The sequence below is a fragment of the Dryobates pubescens genome, chromosome 40 (genome assembly GCF_014839835.1).
Source record: "Dryobates pubescens isolate bDryPub1 chromosome 40, bDryPub1.pri, whole genome shotgun sequence".
NCBI classification, from domain to species: Eukaryota; Metazoa; Chordata; class Aves; order Piciformes; family Picidae; genus Dryobates; species Dryobates pubescens.
The window spans coordinates 1404651-1420354 of NC_071651.1; the positions used below are offsets into that span (position 1 = coordinate 1404651).

Genomic DNA, 15704 nt, shown 5'->3' on the forward strand with positions numbered 1-15704 from the left:
GTTGCCCTTCTCTGGACACACTCAAGTGTCTCGATGTCCTTCTTAACCTGAGGGGCACAGAACTGGACACAGTACTCAAGGTGTGGCCTAACCAATGCTGAGCACAGGGCACAATGACCTCCCTGCTCCTGCTGGCCACACTATTCCTAATGCAGGCCAGGATGCCATTGGCCCTCTTGGCCACCTGGGCACACTGCTGGCTCATGTTTAGGCGGGTGTCAATCAGCACCCCCAGGTCCCTCTCTGTCTGGCAGCTCTCAGCCACTCTGACCCCAGCCTGTAGCTCTGCATGGGGTTGCTGTGGCCAAAGTGCAGCCCCTGGCACTGGGACTTGTTAAATGCCATGCCATTAGACTCTGCCCATCTGTCCAGTCGGTCAAGGTCCCTCTGCAGAGCCTTTCTACCCTCTAACTGACTAACATCTGCTCCCAGCTTGGTGTCATCTGCAAACTTGCTGATGACTGACTCAGAGTATGGAGCCCTGGGAGAGGCACAGCCCCTGGGCACGGCCCCGAGAGGCAGCGCAGAGCTCTCGGGGCTGGGAGGGACCTCAAGGCTCAGCCAGCTCCCGGCCCCCCTGCCGCAGGCAGGGACCCCTCACACCAGGGCAGGTTGCTCACAGCCACCTCCAGCCTGGCCAGGGCTGAGGCTTCCACCACCTCCCCCTGGGCAAAACCTGTGCCAGGCTCTCCTGGGGAAGAGCTTCCTCCTCACATCCAATCTGAATCTCCCCACTCCCAGTTTCAGCTGCCCCATGCCGGCGCTGGGATGTGGCTCCGCGGGCAGGGATGCCTCACACCAGGGCAGGTTGCTCACAGCCACCTCCAGCCTGGCCTTGAGCACCTCCAGGGCTGAGGCTTCCACTACCTCCCTGGGCAACCTGTGCCAGGCTCTCCTAGGGAAGTGCTTCCTCCTCACGACCCAATCTGAATCTCCCCACTCCCAGTTTCAGCTGCCCCATGCCGGCGCTGGGATGTGGCTCCGCGGGCAGGGATGCCTCACACCAGGGCAGGTTGCTCACAGCCACCTCCAGCCTGGCCAGGGCTGAGGCTTCCACCACCTCCCCCTGGGCAAAACCTGTGCCAGGCTCTCCTGGGGAAGAGCTTCCTCCTCACACAGTGAGGCCCCAAATGACTGAAACTGGCCAAGGTGTCCCCAGCCACAGGCAGGGTTGGATGGAGGAACCTGGAAGCTCCAGGCCTGGCAGCCTGACCTCAGTGCCAGGGAAGGTGATGGAGCAGATCATCCTGAGGGCAATAACTGCACCTGAGCCAAGGGCTCAGGTCCAGCCAGCATGGATTTAGGAGGGGCAGGTTCTGCCTCTCCAACCTGATCTCCTTCCATGCCCAGGTGACTGCCTGGTGCACGTGGGGCAGGCTGTGGATGTGGTCTGCCTGGACTTCAGCAAGGCCTTTGACACTGTCCCCCACAGCAGACTGCTGGCCAAGCTGTCAGCCCCTGGCTGGGACAGCAGCACTCTGAGCTGGGCTAGGAGCTGGCTGGAGGCTGAGCCCAGAGAGTGGTGGTGAATGGTGCCACAGCCAGCTGGCAGCCAGGCACCAGGGGTGTGCCCCAGGGAGCAGTGCTGGGCCCCAGCCTCTTTAACATCTTCATTGATGATCTGGAGGAGGGGATGGAGTCAGTCAGCAGCACATCTGCAGATGACACCAAGCTGGGAGCAGCTGTTGGTCAGTCAGAGGGCAGAAGGGCTCTGCAGAGGGACCTTGCCAGGCTGGGCAGATGGGCAGAGCCCAACAGGATGACATTCAACAGGTCCCAGTGCCAGGGGCTGCACTTTGGCCACAGCAACCCCAGGCAGAGCTACAGGCTGGGGGCAGAGTGGCTGAGAGCTGCCAGGCAGAGAGGGACCTGGGGGTGCTGATTGACAGCTGCCTGAACAGGAGCTAGCAGTGTGCCCAGGTGGCCAAGAAGGCCAAAGGCATCCTGGCCTGCAGCAGGAGCAGTGTGGCCAGCAGGAGCAGGGAAGTCCTTGTGCCCTGTGCTCAGCACTGGTTAGGCCACACCTTGAGTCCTGTGTCCAGCTCTGGGCCCCTCAGTTTAAGAAGGACATTGAGAGGCTTGAAGGTGTCCAGAGAAGGGCAACAAAGCTGGGGAGGGGTCTGGGGCACAGAGCTGGGGAGGGGGTTGGGGCACAGCCCTGTGAGGAGAGGCTGAGGGAGCTGGGGTTGCTTAGCCTGGAGAAGAGGAGGCTCAGGGGAGACCTCATTGCCCTCTACAACTACCTGAAAGGTGGTTGTAGCCAGGTGGGGGTTGGTCTCTTCTCCTAGGCAACCAGCACCAGAACAAGAGGACACAGCCTCAAGCTGTGCCAGGGGAGGTTCAGGGCTGGAGGTGAGGAGAAAGTTCTTCCCAGCAAGAGGAATTGGCCCTTGGGATGTGCTGCCCAGGGAGGTGGTGGAGTCCCCAGCCCTGGAGGTGTTCAAGAGGGGCTTGGAGGTGGCACTTGGTGCCATGGTCTGGTCATGAGGTCTGTGGTGAGAGCTTGGACTTGATGATCCTTGAGGTCTCTTCCAACCTTGGTGATGCTGTGATCCAATCTGAATCTCCCCACTCCCACTTTCAGCTGCCCCAGGCCGGCGCTGGGATGTGGCTCCCCGGAGCAGGATGGCTCTGGAGCTTAGCCAAGTGCCAGGTGGTGGGCTGGAAAACTTCCCCCCTCCTCCTCCCCAGCAGAATATTTTCCACCCCAAGCAATGTCAGCTTGAGGAGATGGTGGGATGGGACCTCTGGGGACCAGCCAGCTCCATCCCCACCCTGCTGCCAGCAGGGCACCCCCAGCAGCTTGCTCCCAGGTGCAGGATGGCCAAGGGGGGTTGGAAGCTCTCTGCAGGAGGCTCCACAACCTCTCTGGGCAGCTCCAGGCCTCCATCAGCCTCACCCCAAACTGCTTTCTCCTCCTGCTCAGCTGGAGCCTCCTGGGCTCCACTTTGTGCCCCTTGTCCTGTCCCTGGGCCCCACTGAGCAGAGTCTGGCCCCAGCCTCTTGCTCCCCAGCCTTCAGCTCCTGCTGAGCGCTGCTCAGCTCCCCTCTGGGGCTGCTCTCCTCCAGGCTCTCAGCCCCAGGGCTCTCAGCCTTTGCTCCTCACAGAGCTGCTCCAGGCCCCAGGTGGGGTCTGATGCTCACTCTGGAGGCTCTGCTGGGGTGCAGCCTCCTCCTGTCTTTGTGTTCCCACCTCAGAATGAAGTCACACTGCTGAGGAATGAGGTGGCCCAGCTGAAGCAGCTGCTGCTGGCTCACAAGGACTGTCCTGTCACTGCACTACAGAAGAAGACCCAGGGCTACCTTGGTGAGTGATGGCTTTGGATGGCCTTTGGTGGCCTCTGAGCAGGTGAGAAGGGGCCTCTGAGAAAGCTGGGGACAGGCCAGGGGCTGCTGGGACAGGACAAGGGGTGATGATGGTCTGAAGTTGCAAGAGGGAGGTTGAGACTAGAGAGGAGGAGGAAATTCTTCATGCTGAGGGGTGGTGAGAGCCTGGCCCAGGCTGCCCAGAGAGGTGGGAGAGGAGGCCCCAACCATGGCCCCATTCAGGCTCTGAGCAGCCTGCTCTAGTTGGGGATGTCCCTGCTGCCTGGATGAGCTTTGAAGGTCTCTGCAACCCAAACCAGTCCATGGTGCTGTGGTGAGACACAAAGGAGTGGAGCCTTCAGCTCAGCCTTTGCTCCACCACCTTCCAGTGACTGCAGCTGGCAGGACAGGAGGGGAGGGGAGGGGAGGGGAGTAAGGGCAGGGGAGGGGAGGGGAGGGGAGGGGAGGAAAGGGGAGGAGAGGACAGGGGAGGGGAGGAGAGGAGAGGGGAGGGGAGGATAGGACAAGGGAGGACAGGACAGGGCTAGGACAGGGCAGAACAGGGCAGGGCAGGGCAGAGCAGAGCAGGACAGGGCAGGACAGAGCAGGGCAGGGCAGAGCAGGGCAAGACAGGACAGGGCAGGACAGGGCAAGGCAGGACAGGGGAGGACTGAACAGGGCAGGACAGGCCTAGGTCCTCTGTCTTCTGCTGATGTGGCCTCCCCTTCCTGCTTGGAGCCCCTAACCCTTGCCCCAGCAGACCCTTGGGTCCTTCCTGGCCACGAGGGCACATTCCTGGCTCCTGGGCAGCTCCCAAGTCCTTCTCCTTGGAGCTGCTTCCCAACAGGTCCCCCCCTGCCCTGTGCTGGTGAGGAGGGGGCAGAGGCTCTGCCCTCCCCAGCTCCCCTGCAGCTCTCCTGTGCCACAGGGCAGCAAGGCAAGAAGAGCTTGGCACCACCACTTGATGTTCAAGCCCTGCCAGTGAGGCAGAGCTTGAGTGATGTGGCTGTCACCGTCCCTGCTGTCCCCTGGCCATGCCAAGGCAGGTGCCTGGACAGGATTTTTTCCCTGTTAACTTCCCCACTTTACAGCTCCTGCTCTGCTCCCTGCTCCAGGATGAGGAATTCATCAGGCAGCTGAGTCATAAAAATGAGCTCCCCCCCTCCTCCTCCTCCTCCTTGCCTGCCTTTATGACCCAGATTTGTGACTAAGCAGCTCCTTAACTGAAGCCCCCCAGGGCCCCTGCCTGGCATCTGCAGCTGCCACCTCCACACTGGGCCTGGTTCAGCTGCAGCCCCCTGGGCAGCTGCTTTTGTGGCAGCCCAAACCCTTCCCTGGCTCTGCTCCACCTTCCCTCTCCCCACCAAGGGCAGCTGAAGCTCTCCAGCCAGGGCTGAGCTGAGGTTTCACTGAACCCCCCCCCTCCCCCAGCCCCAGCGTGGTGGGAGAGGACCTCTGGAGCTCCCCCAGCCCCAACCCCTCCCTGCCCCAGCAGCAGGGCACCCCCAGAGCTTGCCCAGGGGCACAGTGCCCAGGGGGGGTTGGAAGCTCTCCACAGCCTCTCTGGGCTCAGCCTGCTCCAGGCCTCCAGCAGCCTCACCCCAAGCTGCTTTCTCCTCCTGCTCAGGTGGCACCTCCTGGGTGCCACTTTGTGCCCATTGCCCCTTAGCCTGTCCCTGGGCACCAGCCTCTGTGCCCTTTCTCTCCATGCTGAATACCTGCAGCTCCCCCTCCCTGGACAGGAGGGCACCAGGGCCCCTGCCCGGACAGGAGGGCACCAGGACCCCTGCTCAGACAGGAGGGCACCAGGACCCCTGCCCAGACAGACCCCCAGGACCCTTCCCTAGACAGGAGGGTACCAGGATTGCTGCCTGGACAGGAGGGCACCAGGACCCCTGCCCAGACAGTAGGGCACCAGGACCCCTGCCCAGACAGGACCTCAGGACCCCTGCCTGGACAGGAGGGTACCAGGACCCCTGCCTGGACAGGAGGGCACCAGGACCCCTGCTCAGACAGACCCCCAGGACCCTTCCCTAGACAGGAGGGCACCAGGATTGCTGCCCAGACAGGAGGGCACCAGGACCCCTGCCCACCCAGGACCTCAGGACCCTTCCCTAGACAGGAGGGCACCAGGATTGCTGCCTAGACAGGATGGCACCAGGACCCCTGCCTGGACAGACCCCCCCAGGACCCCTGCCCAGACAGTAGGGCACCAGGATTGCTGCCCGGACAGTAGAGCACCAGGACCCCTGCCCAGACAGGACCTCAGGACCCTTCCCTAGACAGGATGGCACCAGGACCCCTGCCTGGACAGACCCCCCAGGACCGTTCCCTAGACAGGAGGGCATCAGGACCCCTGCCCAGACAGGACCTCAGGACCCTTCCCTAGACAGGATGGCACCAGGACCCCTTCCCAGACAGGACCTGAGGACCCTTCCCTAGACAGGATGGCACCAGGACCCCTTCCCAGACAGGACCTCAGGACCCCTGCCCAGACAGTAGGGCACCAGGATTGCTGCCCAGACAGGATGGCACCAGGATTGCTGCCCGGACAGTAGAGCACCAGGACCCCTGCCCACCCAGGACCTCAGGACCCTTCCCTAGACAGGAGGCCCACCCCCCAGGCCCCTTTCCCCAAGCCTCCCTCTCTAACTTTGTTCTCTCCTCCCCCCCCCCTCCCCCTGCTCCAGCAGACAGCCCCAAGGAGAGCTCGGAGCCCACCGGCTCGCCGGCCGCGGTCATCCAGCACAGCTCGGTGCCGGGGGCGGCGCCGGGGGCGGCGCCAGGCTCTGCCAACGGGCTCCGGGCCGCCGAGGCCGTGGCCACCTCGGTGCTGGCACAGATGGCAACCCAAAGGACAGAACTGGGCCTGCCCTCCCACGTCATCATGGCCCCACAGTCGCAGTCTGCTGGCAGATGATTGGCACCGGGGGGCAAGGTGGCAGCGGCGGCCGCAGGGACTCAGCAGGAGCCGCGGGGCCCCCCCCAGGAGTTTTATTGCTTCTCCTCCTTCTCTTTTCGTTTCTGGGGGGGGGGGGGTGGGGTGGGGTGGGAGGGTTGGGGGGTGGTTGGGGGGTGGGTTGGGGTTGGGGTGGGGTTGGGGTGTGGTGTTTTTTGGGGGGGTGAGTTTTGGTTTCTTTTCCGAGCGAGTTCGGGGGGCAGCTTCCTGTGCCCAACCTCACCCTCCCTGTGCCCACCTCACCCTCCCTGTGCCCAACCTCACCCTCCCTCTGCCACCCTCACCCTCCCTGTGCCCAACCTCACCCTCCCTCTGCCAACCTCACCCTCCCTCTGCCAACCTCACCCTCCCTGTGCCCAACCTCACCCTCCCTGTGCCCACCTCACCCTCCCTGTACCCAACCTCACCCTCCCTGTGCCCACCTCACCCTCCCTGTGCCCAACCTCACCCTCCCTGTGCCCAACCTCACCCTCCCTCTGCCCACCTCACCCTCCCCATGGACCTGCTTGGGGCTGGAGCAGCTGGGGGGAGGGGGAAAAAGGGTGCTGGTGGGCAGCAGGGTGGGCAGGAGGCAGCCAGCTGAGGGCAGAGGTGGTGCCCAAGAAGGTGGAGGAGCTCCCTGGGGGGAGGGGGGGGAGTAGGGGGAGGCTCTCCTCCACCTCTGCTCTGCCCTGGGCCAGGCCTCCTCTGGAGGGCTTGGAGCCCAGGGCTGGGCTGCCCCGAGGTCAAGAGGGACAGGGGACTGCTGGAGAGGGCACAGCTAAGGGCTGTGAAGATGATGAAGGGGACTTGGAGCATCTCTTGTGATGAAGAAAGGCTGAAGGACTTTGGGGCTTTGTAGCCTGGAGAAGAGCAGCCTGGGAGGGGGGAAGGGGGAGCTGATCAATGCTGATCAATACTTAAAGGGTGGGCAGGGGGGCAGAAGGCTGGGGCCAGGCTCTGCTCAGTGGTGCCCAGGGCCAGGGCAAGGGGCACAAAGTGGCACCCAGGAGGTGCCACCCGAGCAGGAGGAGGAAGTTGCTTGGTGTGAGGCTGCTGGAGGCCTGGAGCTGCCCAGAGAGGTTGTGGAGCCTCCTGCAGAGAGCTTCCAAACCCCCACCCCCCACCCCGGGCACTGTGCCCCTGGGCAAGCTGCTGGGGGTGCCCTGCTGGCAGCAGGGTAGGGTTGGCACTGGGGGAGCTCCAGAGGTCCCTTGCCAGAGGGCTGGGGGCTGTGAGCCGACAGAGGTCCTCTGAGCACTCTGCAAAGCCCCTTGCAAGGTCCCCTCCCAGGCCTCAGTGACTTTAACACTAAGCCCCCCCTCCCCACCCCCCCCGGGGTGGGTCCCCCCTTGGGAGCTTCCACTCTGTGTCCCCTGCCACCTCCCTCCCTCCTCCTCCTCCTCCTCAGCAGAGGAGGACACAGCCCTGGGGGCTCTGGGCCATATTGCCTCCTGCTCTCACTGCCTCTTCTTCCTCATGCTGCTCTGCCTCCCTGTGCCCACCCCCCTGTGCCCCCCCTTGGCACCCAGCTTTGGGCCTCTGCTCCCTCCCAGGCCACCAGGGGCACGTCTGGGACAGGACCACCAGCAGCTGGTTTGCTCCCAGGGGTTGGAAGAGGAGGGATGTGAGGAGGAGGAGGAGGAGGAGGAGGAGGAGGAGGCCCTGGGCACTTGGGGCCACTCTGTGTTGCTCTGTGCTGGCAGCTGGGGGTTGGGGGGGGGGGGTGTAAGGGGGGGGTTGTTTTCAGTCTTCCTTAGAGTAAACTGGGAGTAAAGTTACTTCCTAGGAGCAAACTGGAAGTGAATTTACTTCCTTGAAGGAACTGGAAGCGAATTTACTTCCTTGAAGGAACTGGAAGCGAATTCACTTCCTCAGCTTAAAGCAAACTGGGAGTGAATTTACCTCCCTGAGAGGAAATGAACTTCCTCAGAGCAAACTGGGAGGAAGTTTACTTCCTCAGAGCAAACCTGGGAGGAGATTAACTTCCTCAGAGCAAACCTGGGAGGAGATTAACTTCCTCAGAGCAAACCTGGGAGGAGATTAACTTCCTCAGAGCAAACCTGGGAGGAGATTTACTTCCTCAGAGCAAACCTAGGAGGGAATTTACTTCCTCAGAGCAAACCTGGAAGGAGATTTACTTCCTCAGAGCAAACCTAGGAGGGAATTTACTTCCTCAGAGCAAACCTGGGAGGAAATTAACTTCCTCAGAGCAAACCTGGAAGGAGATTTACTTCCTCAGAGCAAACCTGGGAGGGGATTTACTTCTTCAGAGCAAACTGGGAGGAGATTTACTTCCTCAGAGCAAACCTGGGAGGGAATTTACTTCTTCAGAGCAAACTGGGAGGAAATTTACTTCCTCAGAGCAAACCTGGGAGGGAATTTACTTGCCCAGAGTCAGCTGGGAGAAGCTTTGCTTCCTGAAAGGAAGTTGGAAGGAAATTTCCTCCCCAAAACTGGAAGTCATTTCGCTTCCTCAAGAGTAACCTGGGAGTAGTTTTGCTTCCTGGGAGTAAGGTGGTGCTGAGCTGCACCTCCCAGCGCTGGTGCCAGGCGCTGGGGGGGGCTGCAGAAGGGATGGGTCCCCAGCTCCATCCCCGCGGGGTCCTCTCCTCCCAGCCTCCAGCGCCTGCCGGCGGTGGCCTTAAGGCAGGGAGGAGCTGGTGGGGGCAGGGCCTCGGCTTGGCCTTTCCCTGCCCCTTTTTAACCTCTGCTTCACCTTTTTCTTCCTCTTCTTCACCTCTTCCTTCCTCTTCTTCACCTCTTCCTTCCTCTTCTTCACCTCTTTCTTCCTCTCTCGGCGTCGGAGCAGCTGCTGCTGCCCAGCCGGAGCCACCCGCAGAGCTTCCAGCGCCGACCCAGCCCCACCTCGGGCTGAGGTCTTCGTCCTTGTGGGGTCCTCTTCATCCTCGGGCAGAGGGTGGGGGGCTCCGAGCTCCTCCAGCTGGCGCTGCGCCCCCGGCACAGGCCCAGGGTGGAGCCTCGGAGCCGGGAGGAGGTCCTGGGCTCCCGGAAGGATGCTGCGGGGAGCTGCCTCAGCCCTTGGGCTTCCTCTTCGTGCCGGGAGCTGCCTCCTCGCCCCCCTCAGGTCGCACTCGCCACTTTCGAGCCAAGCTTGTCCGGGTGCTGGCTCAGCCGCGCCTGGAAGGTGTCCAGGGACAGCAAAATACCCAAAGCAAAGCCTTAGCGAGGCTGCAGCTCCTGCTGAGGAGGAGGAAGGGCAGCACTTGGCCTTCCCACCCGCGGGATCTGCCTTCTCCTCCTCCTCCTCCTCCTCCTCCTCCTCCTCCTCTGGGTCTTCCTCAGCCTCCTGGCAGCAGCTCCTGGGTTGGTTCTGTGTGGCTGTGGCGCTGCTCTCGTGTTCCTCCAGCTTCCCTTGCTCACCTGCAGGCTTCAGCAGGAGCTTCTCTGCCCTTGGGATTGCGTGCACCAGGTTCAGACCCCGACACCCCCCCACCCCCTGCCAAGAGCCCTTCCCCAGACCTCCCTTTGGCTCCTCTAAAGCCCTTCCTGCAGTCTGGGGTAGGCAGTTTAGGCTCCTGCTGCCCCACCAGGGGGTGAGAGCAGGGAGCACACTTCGGGGGGGGGCTTCAGCTTGGATTAAACCTCTGCCACCTGCACCAAAAAAGGGAGGGAGGAGGTGGAAAGGTTCATCAGAACCCTCCTGGGGGAGCCAGGAGGTAAGGCCAAGGTCTCTCCTGGCTCACATTGGACTCCACCATCCCCATCCAGACCGTGCCGCGGTTCCCCCTGGAGCTGTGGCAGGGGATGGCAGCGCCCCCCTCCCTCTCTCCCCCCGTGCCCCATCCTGCAGCAGAGAGGGGTCCCCAAATCCACTCCTTGCCTTGGGGGGGAGGGGGAGGGCTTTGAGACAAGCTGGGGGGCTCCAGGAATGCCAAAACTGCGTTGGGAGCATTTGCTTGTGGCTGCCCCGGGTCCCTGCCCCTGGGGGGCATTGGGTCCTTGTCCCGGGGTCCCCTCGCCGCGGTGGGGTCCCCGCTGCGCCTGGGTGCGCGGCTGGGAGCGGGGCCAGCCCGCAGCCGCGGCTCCAGCAGCAGCTCTCCAGCTCCTCCTAAAGCTTCCCTGAGTGTTCGGCTCCGCGGGAGAGGCTCCGGCCGGCCAAGGAGGGAAGGGGAGGGAAGGAAAGAGGAATCGACCTCGGGGCCGCTCCCGCCGCCCCTTCCACCTTGCCCCGTGGGGCAGAGGGCTGAGGAGCAGGGTTGGGAGGTGCCAGGGAGTGAAAGGCGCCCTCGGAGAGGCAGCGAAGCCCCCAGCCCCTCGGCTTGATGGTTAGGGGCTAATATTGACTCGGTTTTGAGGGGTGGGAAGTCTGAGCTCGCCCACCCTGCCTGCACACCTCCCCAGCCCCCCTCCCCAGAAGGGCTTTCCCTGCCCACCCCAAAGCTGGTGGCACCCTGGGGCGGCTCAGACCTTGCTGGTGCCGGGCAGGGGAGGGGGGTACCAGGAGTGGCTTTTCTCCATGCCTGGCTGCTCCTGGTGCCCTCGGGGCTGCCCCATCCCTGCTCCCTTCAGCTTCAGTGCCTTGAGAGCTCCCTCAGACCCCTTTGTGAAGCCCCAGAGCCCCCAGCCTGGGCAGCAAGGATCTGGCCAGAACTTCCTCACCTTCCGTTGCTCCTCATCACCAGGGTGGCAGCTTCCCAGTGCCCCCCGGGGTGGCTTTCACCCCCCGCCCCCCGGAGCGTTCAGAAGCAGGTCCTGGAGCAGGTTTTGGGTCCCCACTTCTGCCAGCAGCACCCCTGGGAAGCTGGAATCCTCCCCGGGGCTGAGCCCAGCAGGAGCCTGGTGGCCAAACCCCAGCTCAGGCCTCTCCAGCCACCATCCCCCCCACCCCGGAGGGCTCCTCCAGTGCCATCCCCCTGCCATGGGTGGAGGTCCCAAGCCATAAATGCCACTTGAGGGCAGAGGGCCGAGGTTTGTTGGGGGGGTGTCCCAAAAGGGCTCCCCCAGAGCTGCTCTGGAAGCTCAGGAGCAGCCAAAGGCCACGGGGCCGGGCTGGGCTCCGCTCTTCCGACGGGAGGGAGGAGTTCGGCGTTCGGAAGCGCCCCGGGGGTGACCCTCCAGGTCCTTCGGGGAGCAGGGGAGGGGGTGCGGAGGGTGGCTGCCACCAGCTTGGCGGTGGTCTCCTCACTTCAGGATGCCCTCGGAGAGGCTCCGAGGCGTGGGAAAGCCTCCCCCTAGAGCTGGAGGTCTGTGCCCCACATCATCTGCTCCCTTCCTCGTCGCTTCTCCCGCAGGTGGAATCTTCCTGGGGAGCGCTGTGGGTTTGGTGGCAATCAGGGGGGGTGGAGGATGGACTTCGTGGGCGCTCAGTGACGGGGGCGTCACCCCCCCCGGCCCCAGAGCCATGAGGCTGAAGGTGTCTTTGCCTTCTCCTCCCCTTCTTCCTTCCCGTGCTGGTTCACCTCTCCCTTGGCGACTTTGTGGATGTCTTTGGCTGGGGAGGGGGAAAAGCCTCAGCTGCAGCTCTTGGGTGGCTTCTCCAGAGGTCCCTGGGCGGGGGGTGGCAGCCCCACGGCCGGCTCCGCTTTGCACTTTGCCAGCCCCCAGCCCGCAGTGCCTTGACTGAACCCTCGCAGGGGGCCCGGCCACGGCCGGGGCTGCCCACGCGTGTGGGGGGTGTGTGTGTGTCCCCCACCCCCAGAAGTCCATCCCTGGGAGGCTCCAGCCCTCTGCCGTGGACTGATTTGGGGGGGGGGGGGGGGGGGGGGGGCTACTGGAAGGAGCCATTTGGGTTGCGGTGGAGTTGGGGAGACCCCGACCGTTGATGTCGGGGGGGGGGCAGTGGGGAGGGGGGGATAGAGGTTGCTCTGGACCCGTCCTCGCCGTCAGGTGGGAAAGAGAACGGCCGGAAAACGCCCCCCGGGGCGATGCTGAACCCCGGGAGGGCGCCATCCTCTTCCTCCCCAGCAGACGAAGGCCTCCAGCCTCCAACGTGGGTCTAGGGGGCTTGGTGCCACCATCATCATCCTCCCCCCGCCCCCAAAGACTGGCTCCTGGGTTCTGGATGTCGATGGCTCAGCCTGGAAATGTAGACCCCCCCCCCCCCAGTCCCCTATTTGTGCTCTCCTGCCCCCACAATGAGCCCCGGAGGTGACAAAGGGACCCGAGAGGAGGGTCCTGGATGTCCCTTCCTGTCCCACCCACCCCACCCCCGGCCCCGCCTGCTTTATCCGTCGAGCTTTGACGATCAATTATGGAAGAAGCCAAGAGCAGCCCCCCCCACCCCGGGCTCAGTATCTACCCCCCGCACGCATCCCCCCCCCGTCCCCCCTATAGCCGGCCCCATAGAGCCCCATAGTGGCGCCCGCTTCTTTCCTCACCCACCCCCCTCCTTCCCGCGGACCCCAGGCCCCGAGGGACCCTTCCCCCCCCCCCGCCTCAGGCCACGCACGGGCTCCTGTGAGCGGGTCCTCACAGCCCCCCCCCCGCGGGGGCCCGGGGACACGGGGGGGGGGGGGGCGGGGAACGCGGTTGGGGTGAGGGGGGGACACGTCCCCAACACCCCCCCCCCCCGCCCCCTCCCCGCGGTACCGAAATGTAACGAACGTAACGAAGGTGCCTTTTATTTATGCTGCAGACGCATTAAAGCTACCCACAGCCGCTGTGCCAGCTGTGCCCGCTGCGCGCCACGGGGACACGCCGCTGGCACCTCTGCCCGGGGCGGGGAGGGCTCCACTCGGGTGGCACCTGCGCCAGGGCGTCCCACTAGAGCGGGGCCAACACGGGTGGCAAGGGAGTTCCACTCGGTTTGGGAGAGTATGGGTGGCACCTGTGCCAGGGGACCCCCGCTTGGGTGGGGATAAAACAGGGGGCACCTGTGCCAGGGGACCCCCGCTTGGGTGGGGATAACACGGGGGGCACCTGTGCCAGGGGACCCCGCTTGGGTGGGGATAACACGGGGGGCACCTGTGCCAGGGGACCCCCGCTTGGGTGGGGATAAAACAGGGGGTACCTGTGCCAGGGGATCCCGCTTGGGTGGGGATGACACTGGTGGCACCTGTGCCAGGGGACCCCGCTTGGGTGGGGATAAAACAGGGGGCACCTGTGCCAGGGGACCTCGCTTGGGTGGGGATGACACTGGTGGCACCTGTGCCAGGGGACCCCGCTTGGGTGGGGATAAAACAGGGGGCACCTGTGCCAGGGGACCCCGCTTGGGTGGGGATAAAACGGGGGGCACCTGTGCCAGGGGACCCCCGCTTGGGTGGGGATAAAACAGGGGGCACCTGTGCCAGGGGATCCCGCTTGGGTGGGGATGACACTGGTGGCACCTGTGCCAGGGGACCCTCGCTTGGGTGGGGATAACATGGGGGGCACCTGTGCCAGGGGACCCCGCTTGGGTGGGGACGACACTGGTGGCACCTGTGCCAGGGGGCATTACCTGCCTGGGGACTCGGTGTGGTTGTCACTGGGCAAGGAGGGGACAGCCTCCGCCAGCACCTGGGTAGCATCAGACCTGCCTGGGGGACACCGCGGGGCTGTCACCACCCAGCCAAGCCGGGGGACCGCCTCGCGCTGAAGATTTGGGGCGATTTCAGGCAGGTTTGGGGCAGAGGGAGTTTGGGAACCGCCGGGAAGGGTCCCGGGGAGCGGCGGAGCTGGGGCCGTGCCGTCGGGGCTGCAGGAGCGCGGAGCGGCCACGCGATGGCGCCAGCGAGCAGCAGCGAAGATTCGGTGCGGAGGGCACCAGCGGTCCCGGTCCCGGACGGGGAGGGGGTCCCGGTCATATGAGAGGAGGTTTTGGTTGGGGATGGGAGAGTCCGAAATTGGCGGGGGGGGGGGGTCCTGACTTTGGGGTGTCCTGGTCCCGGATGGCGGATCCCGGGGGTCGAGCAGCCCCAGGGTTCCCGGCTGGGGGTCCCCGAGTCGGGGGTAGGGGATATAAAGTGCGGGGCCGCCCCCAGCCATCCATCCACCCATCCGGGCCCGTCCGTCCCCGGTGGCGGCTGTCGCGGCTGCTAAATGTGTTTCATTACCGGCACCCGGCGGCGGCGGGGCCAGGATTAATCCCCCGCCATCTCCCGGGACCCTCGGGACCCCTCCCCGGCCCGGCCCGCCTCGGCTATAAGAGGCGGCGGTTGAGTGGTGGGGGGCAGGCGATGGAGGGGCGGAGGCTGCTGCTGCTGCTGCTGCTGCTGGGCTTAGGGGGGGTCCTGCGAACCTCCCGCTGCTGCCCCGGGACCCTAGACCCCGGTACCGGCCCCGGTACTGACCCCGAGCTGGCCCCGGTGAGCCACGGGCAGCGCCGTCGGGGTCAGAATGTGGATTTGGGGGTTCGTGGTTTGGGTTGGGGTCGATGTCTCCGTGGCCGGGGCTGCCGTGACCCCCCCCCCCGCTTTGACCCCTCCCCAGGCCGCCGCCGCCGCTCCGGGGCAGCCCCCTCCTGCCGCCGCCGCCCTGGACGCACTGCTCCGCTCCCTGCAGCGGTCTGGCCGCGGCACCGGGACCCTCCTGCAGCCGCCGAGGTGAGCGGGAGCCGGGGGGAGGGCCCGGGGCACTCGGGGCTGGGGAAGGTCCCAGAGGGGAGAAGTTGGTGGCGATGGGGGAGCGCGGCTGGGGGGGGGGGGTCCCTGTTGGTGTCCTTCTGTCCCTACCTTTGACCCTCGTTCTGGTCCCATCTGTCCACCTGTCTGTCCGTCTGTCCTGCTGTCCCCATCCGCGGCACCAAGCAGTGCCCCTCCGTCTGTCTGTCCCTGGCTGTTGGTCCATCCTCTCCCACCCCTCTGTCCCCTCTGGTCCTCCACCTCCCTTCCTGTCCCCTCCATCCTCATCCATCGGCCCTGTCTGTCTGTCTGTCTGTCCGTCCCTGGGGTCACGCTTTCCGTGTCCCCACCACAGGTCGGGGCGGGGATCGCAGTGGGGACCCCAGCCCCGGCTCAGCCCCCGCAGCTGGGACCCCTCTGCTGCCCCCTTCTGGACCATGGCGACCCCGCAGCGCTTCGGCCGCCGCCGCTGAGCCTCCGTCTGTCCTCTGTCCGTCTGTGTCCGTCTGTCCCCACGCCCCCAGGAGCCAGCTGGCTACAGAGCTGTGCCCAAGCCCAGCCCTGGCTCTGGCCCTCCCTGCCCCCCAATAAATCGATGCCACTCACCCCGGGCTCTGCCCTTGCCCCTGTGGGGAAGATGTGAGGCTGGGATGGGCAGGGGGGAGGGGGGGAGGGGGGGGTGCCCCTTTTCTGCCCCCTCCTCAAGCAGACACCAAGGCAGAGGGTTTACAAAGCCCCCCCTCAACTTTATTCCCTGGGAGGAGGGGGGGTGCTGGGTGGCACCTGGGAACCCTTCTGAGCCTTTCCCCCCCTCCAGAAGGTGCCCCCCAGGTCCCGTCCAGGCTCCGTCTGTCCCTCGGCAGTGCCAGGCGCCCCTCTGGGTGCCCCTCTGGGTGCCCGTGGGTGGGCTCTGGATGCCCACCAGTGGTCCTTGTGTCCCTGTGTGCACCCCTGGGAGA

The 15704-nt window shown here is 64.8% G+C and overlaps 2 protein-coding genes across 2 annotated transcripts in view; both read left to right on the top strand.

The window, feature by feature from the left end:
• LOC104304672 (cyclic AMP-dependent transcription factor ATF-7) overlaps positions 1-6231 on the top strand; it is a 65774-nt gene extending 59543 nt beyond the window's left edge. Inside the window, exons 11-12 of the mRNA XM_054177404.1 lie at positions 3199-3307; positions 6000-6231. Coding sequence (XP_054033379.1) covers positions 3199-3307; positions 6000-6226 — 336 coding nt within the window. The 3' untranslated portion in view covers positions 6227-6231. The remainder of the gene's footprint in view (positions 1-3198; positions 3308-5999) is intronic.
• Positions 6232-14361: 8130 nt separating this feature from the next.
• Positions 14362-15218, top strand: NPFF (neuropeptide FF-amide peptide precursor). The gene is made up of 3 exons (XM_054177340.1): positions 14362-14490; positions 14639-14727; positions 15101-15218. Exons 1-3 carry the CDS (start codon positions 14362-14364, stop codon positions 15216-15218), a joined length of 336 nt encoding a protein of 111 aa, XP_054033315.1.
• Positions 15219-15704: the final 486 nt, after the last annotated feature.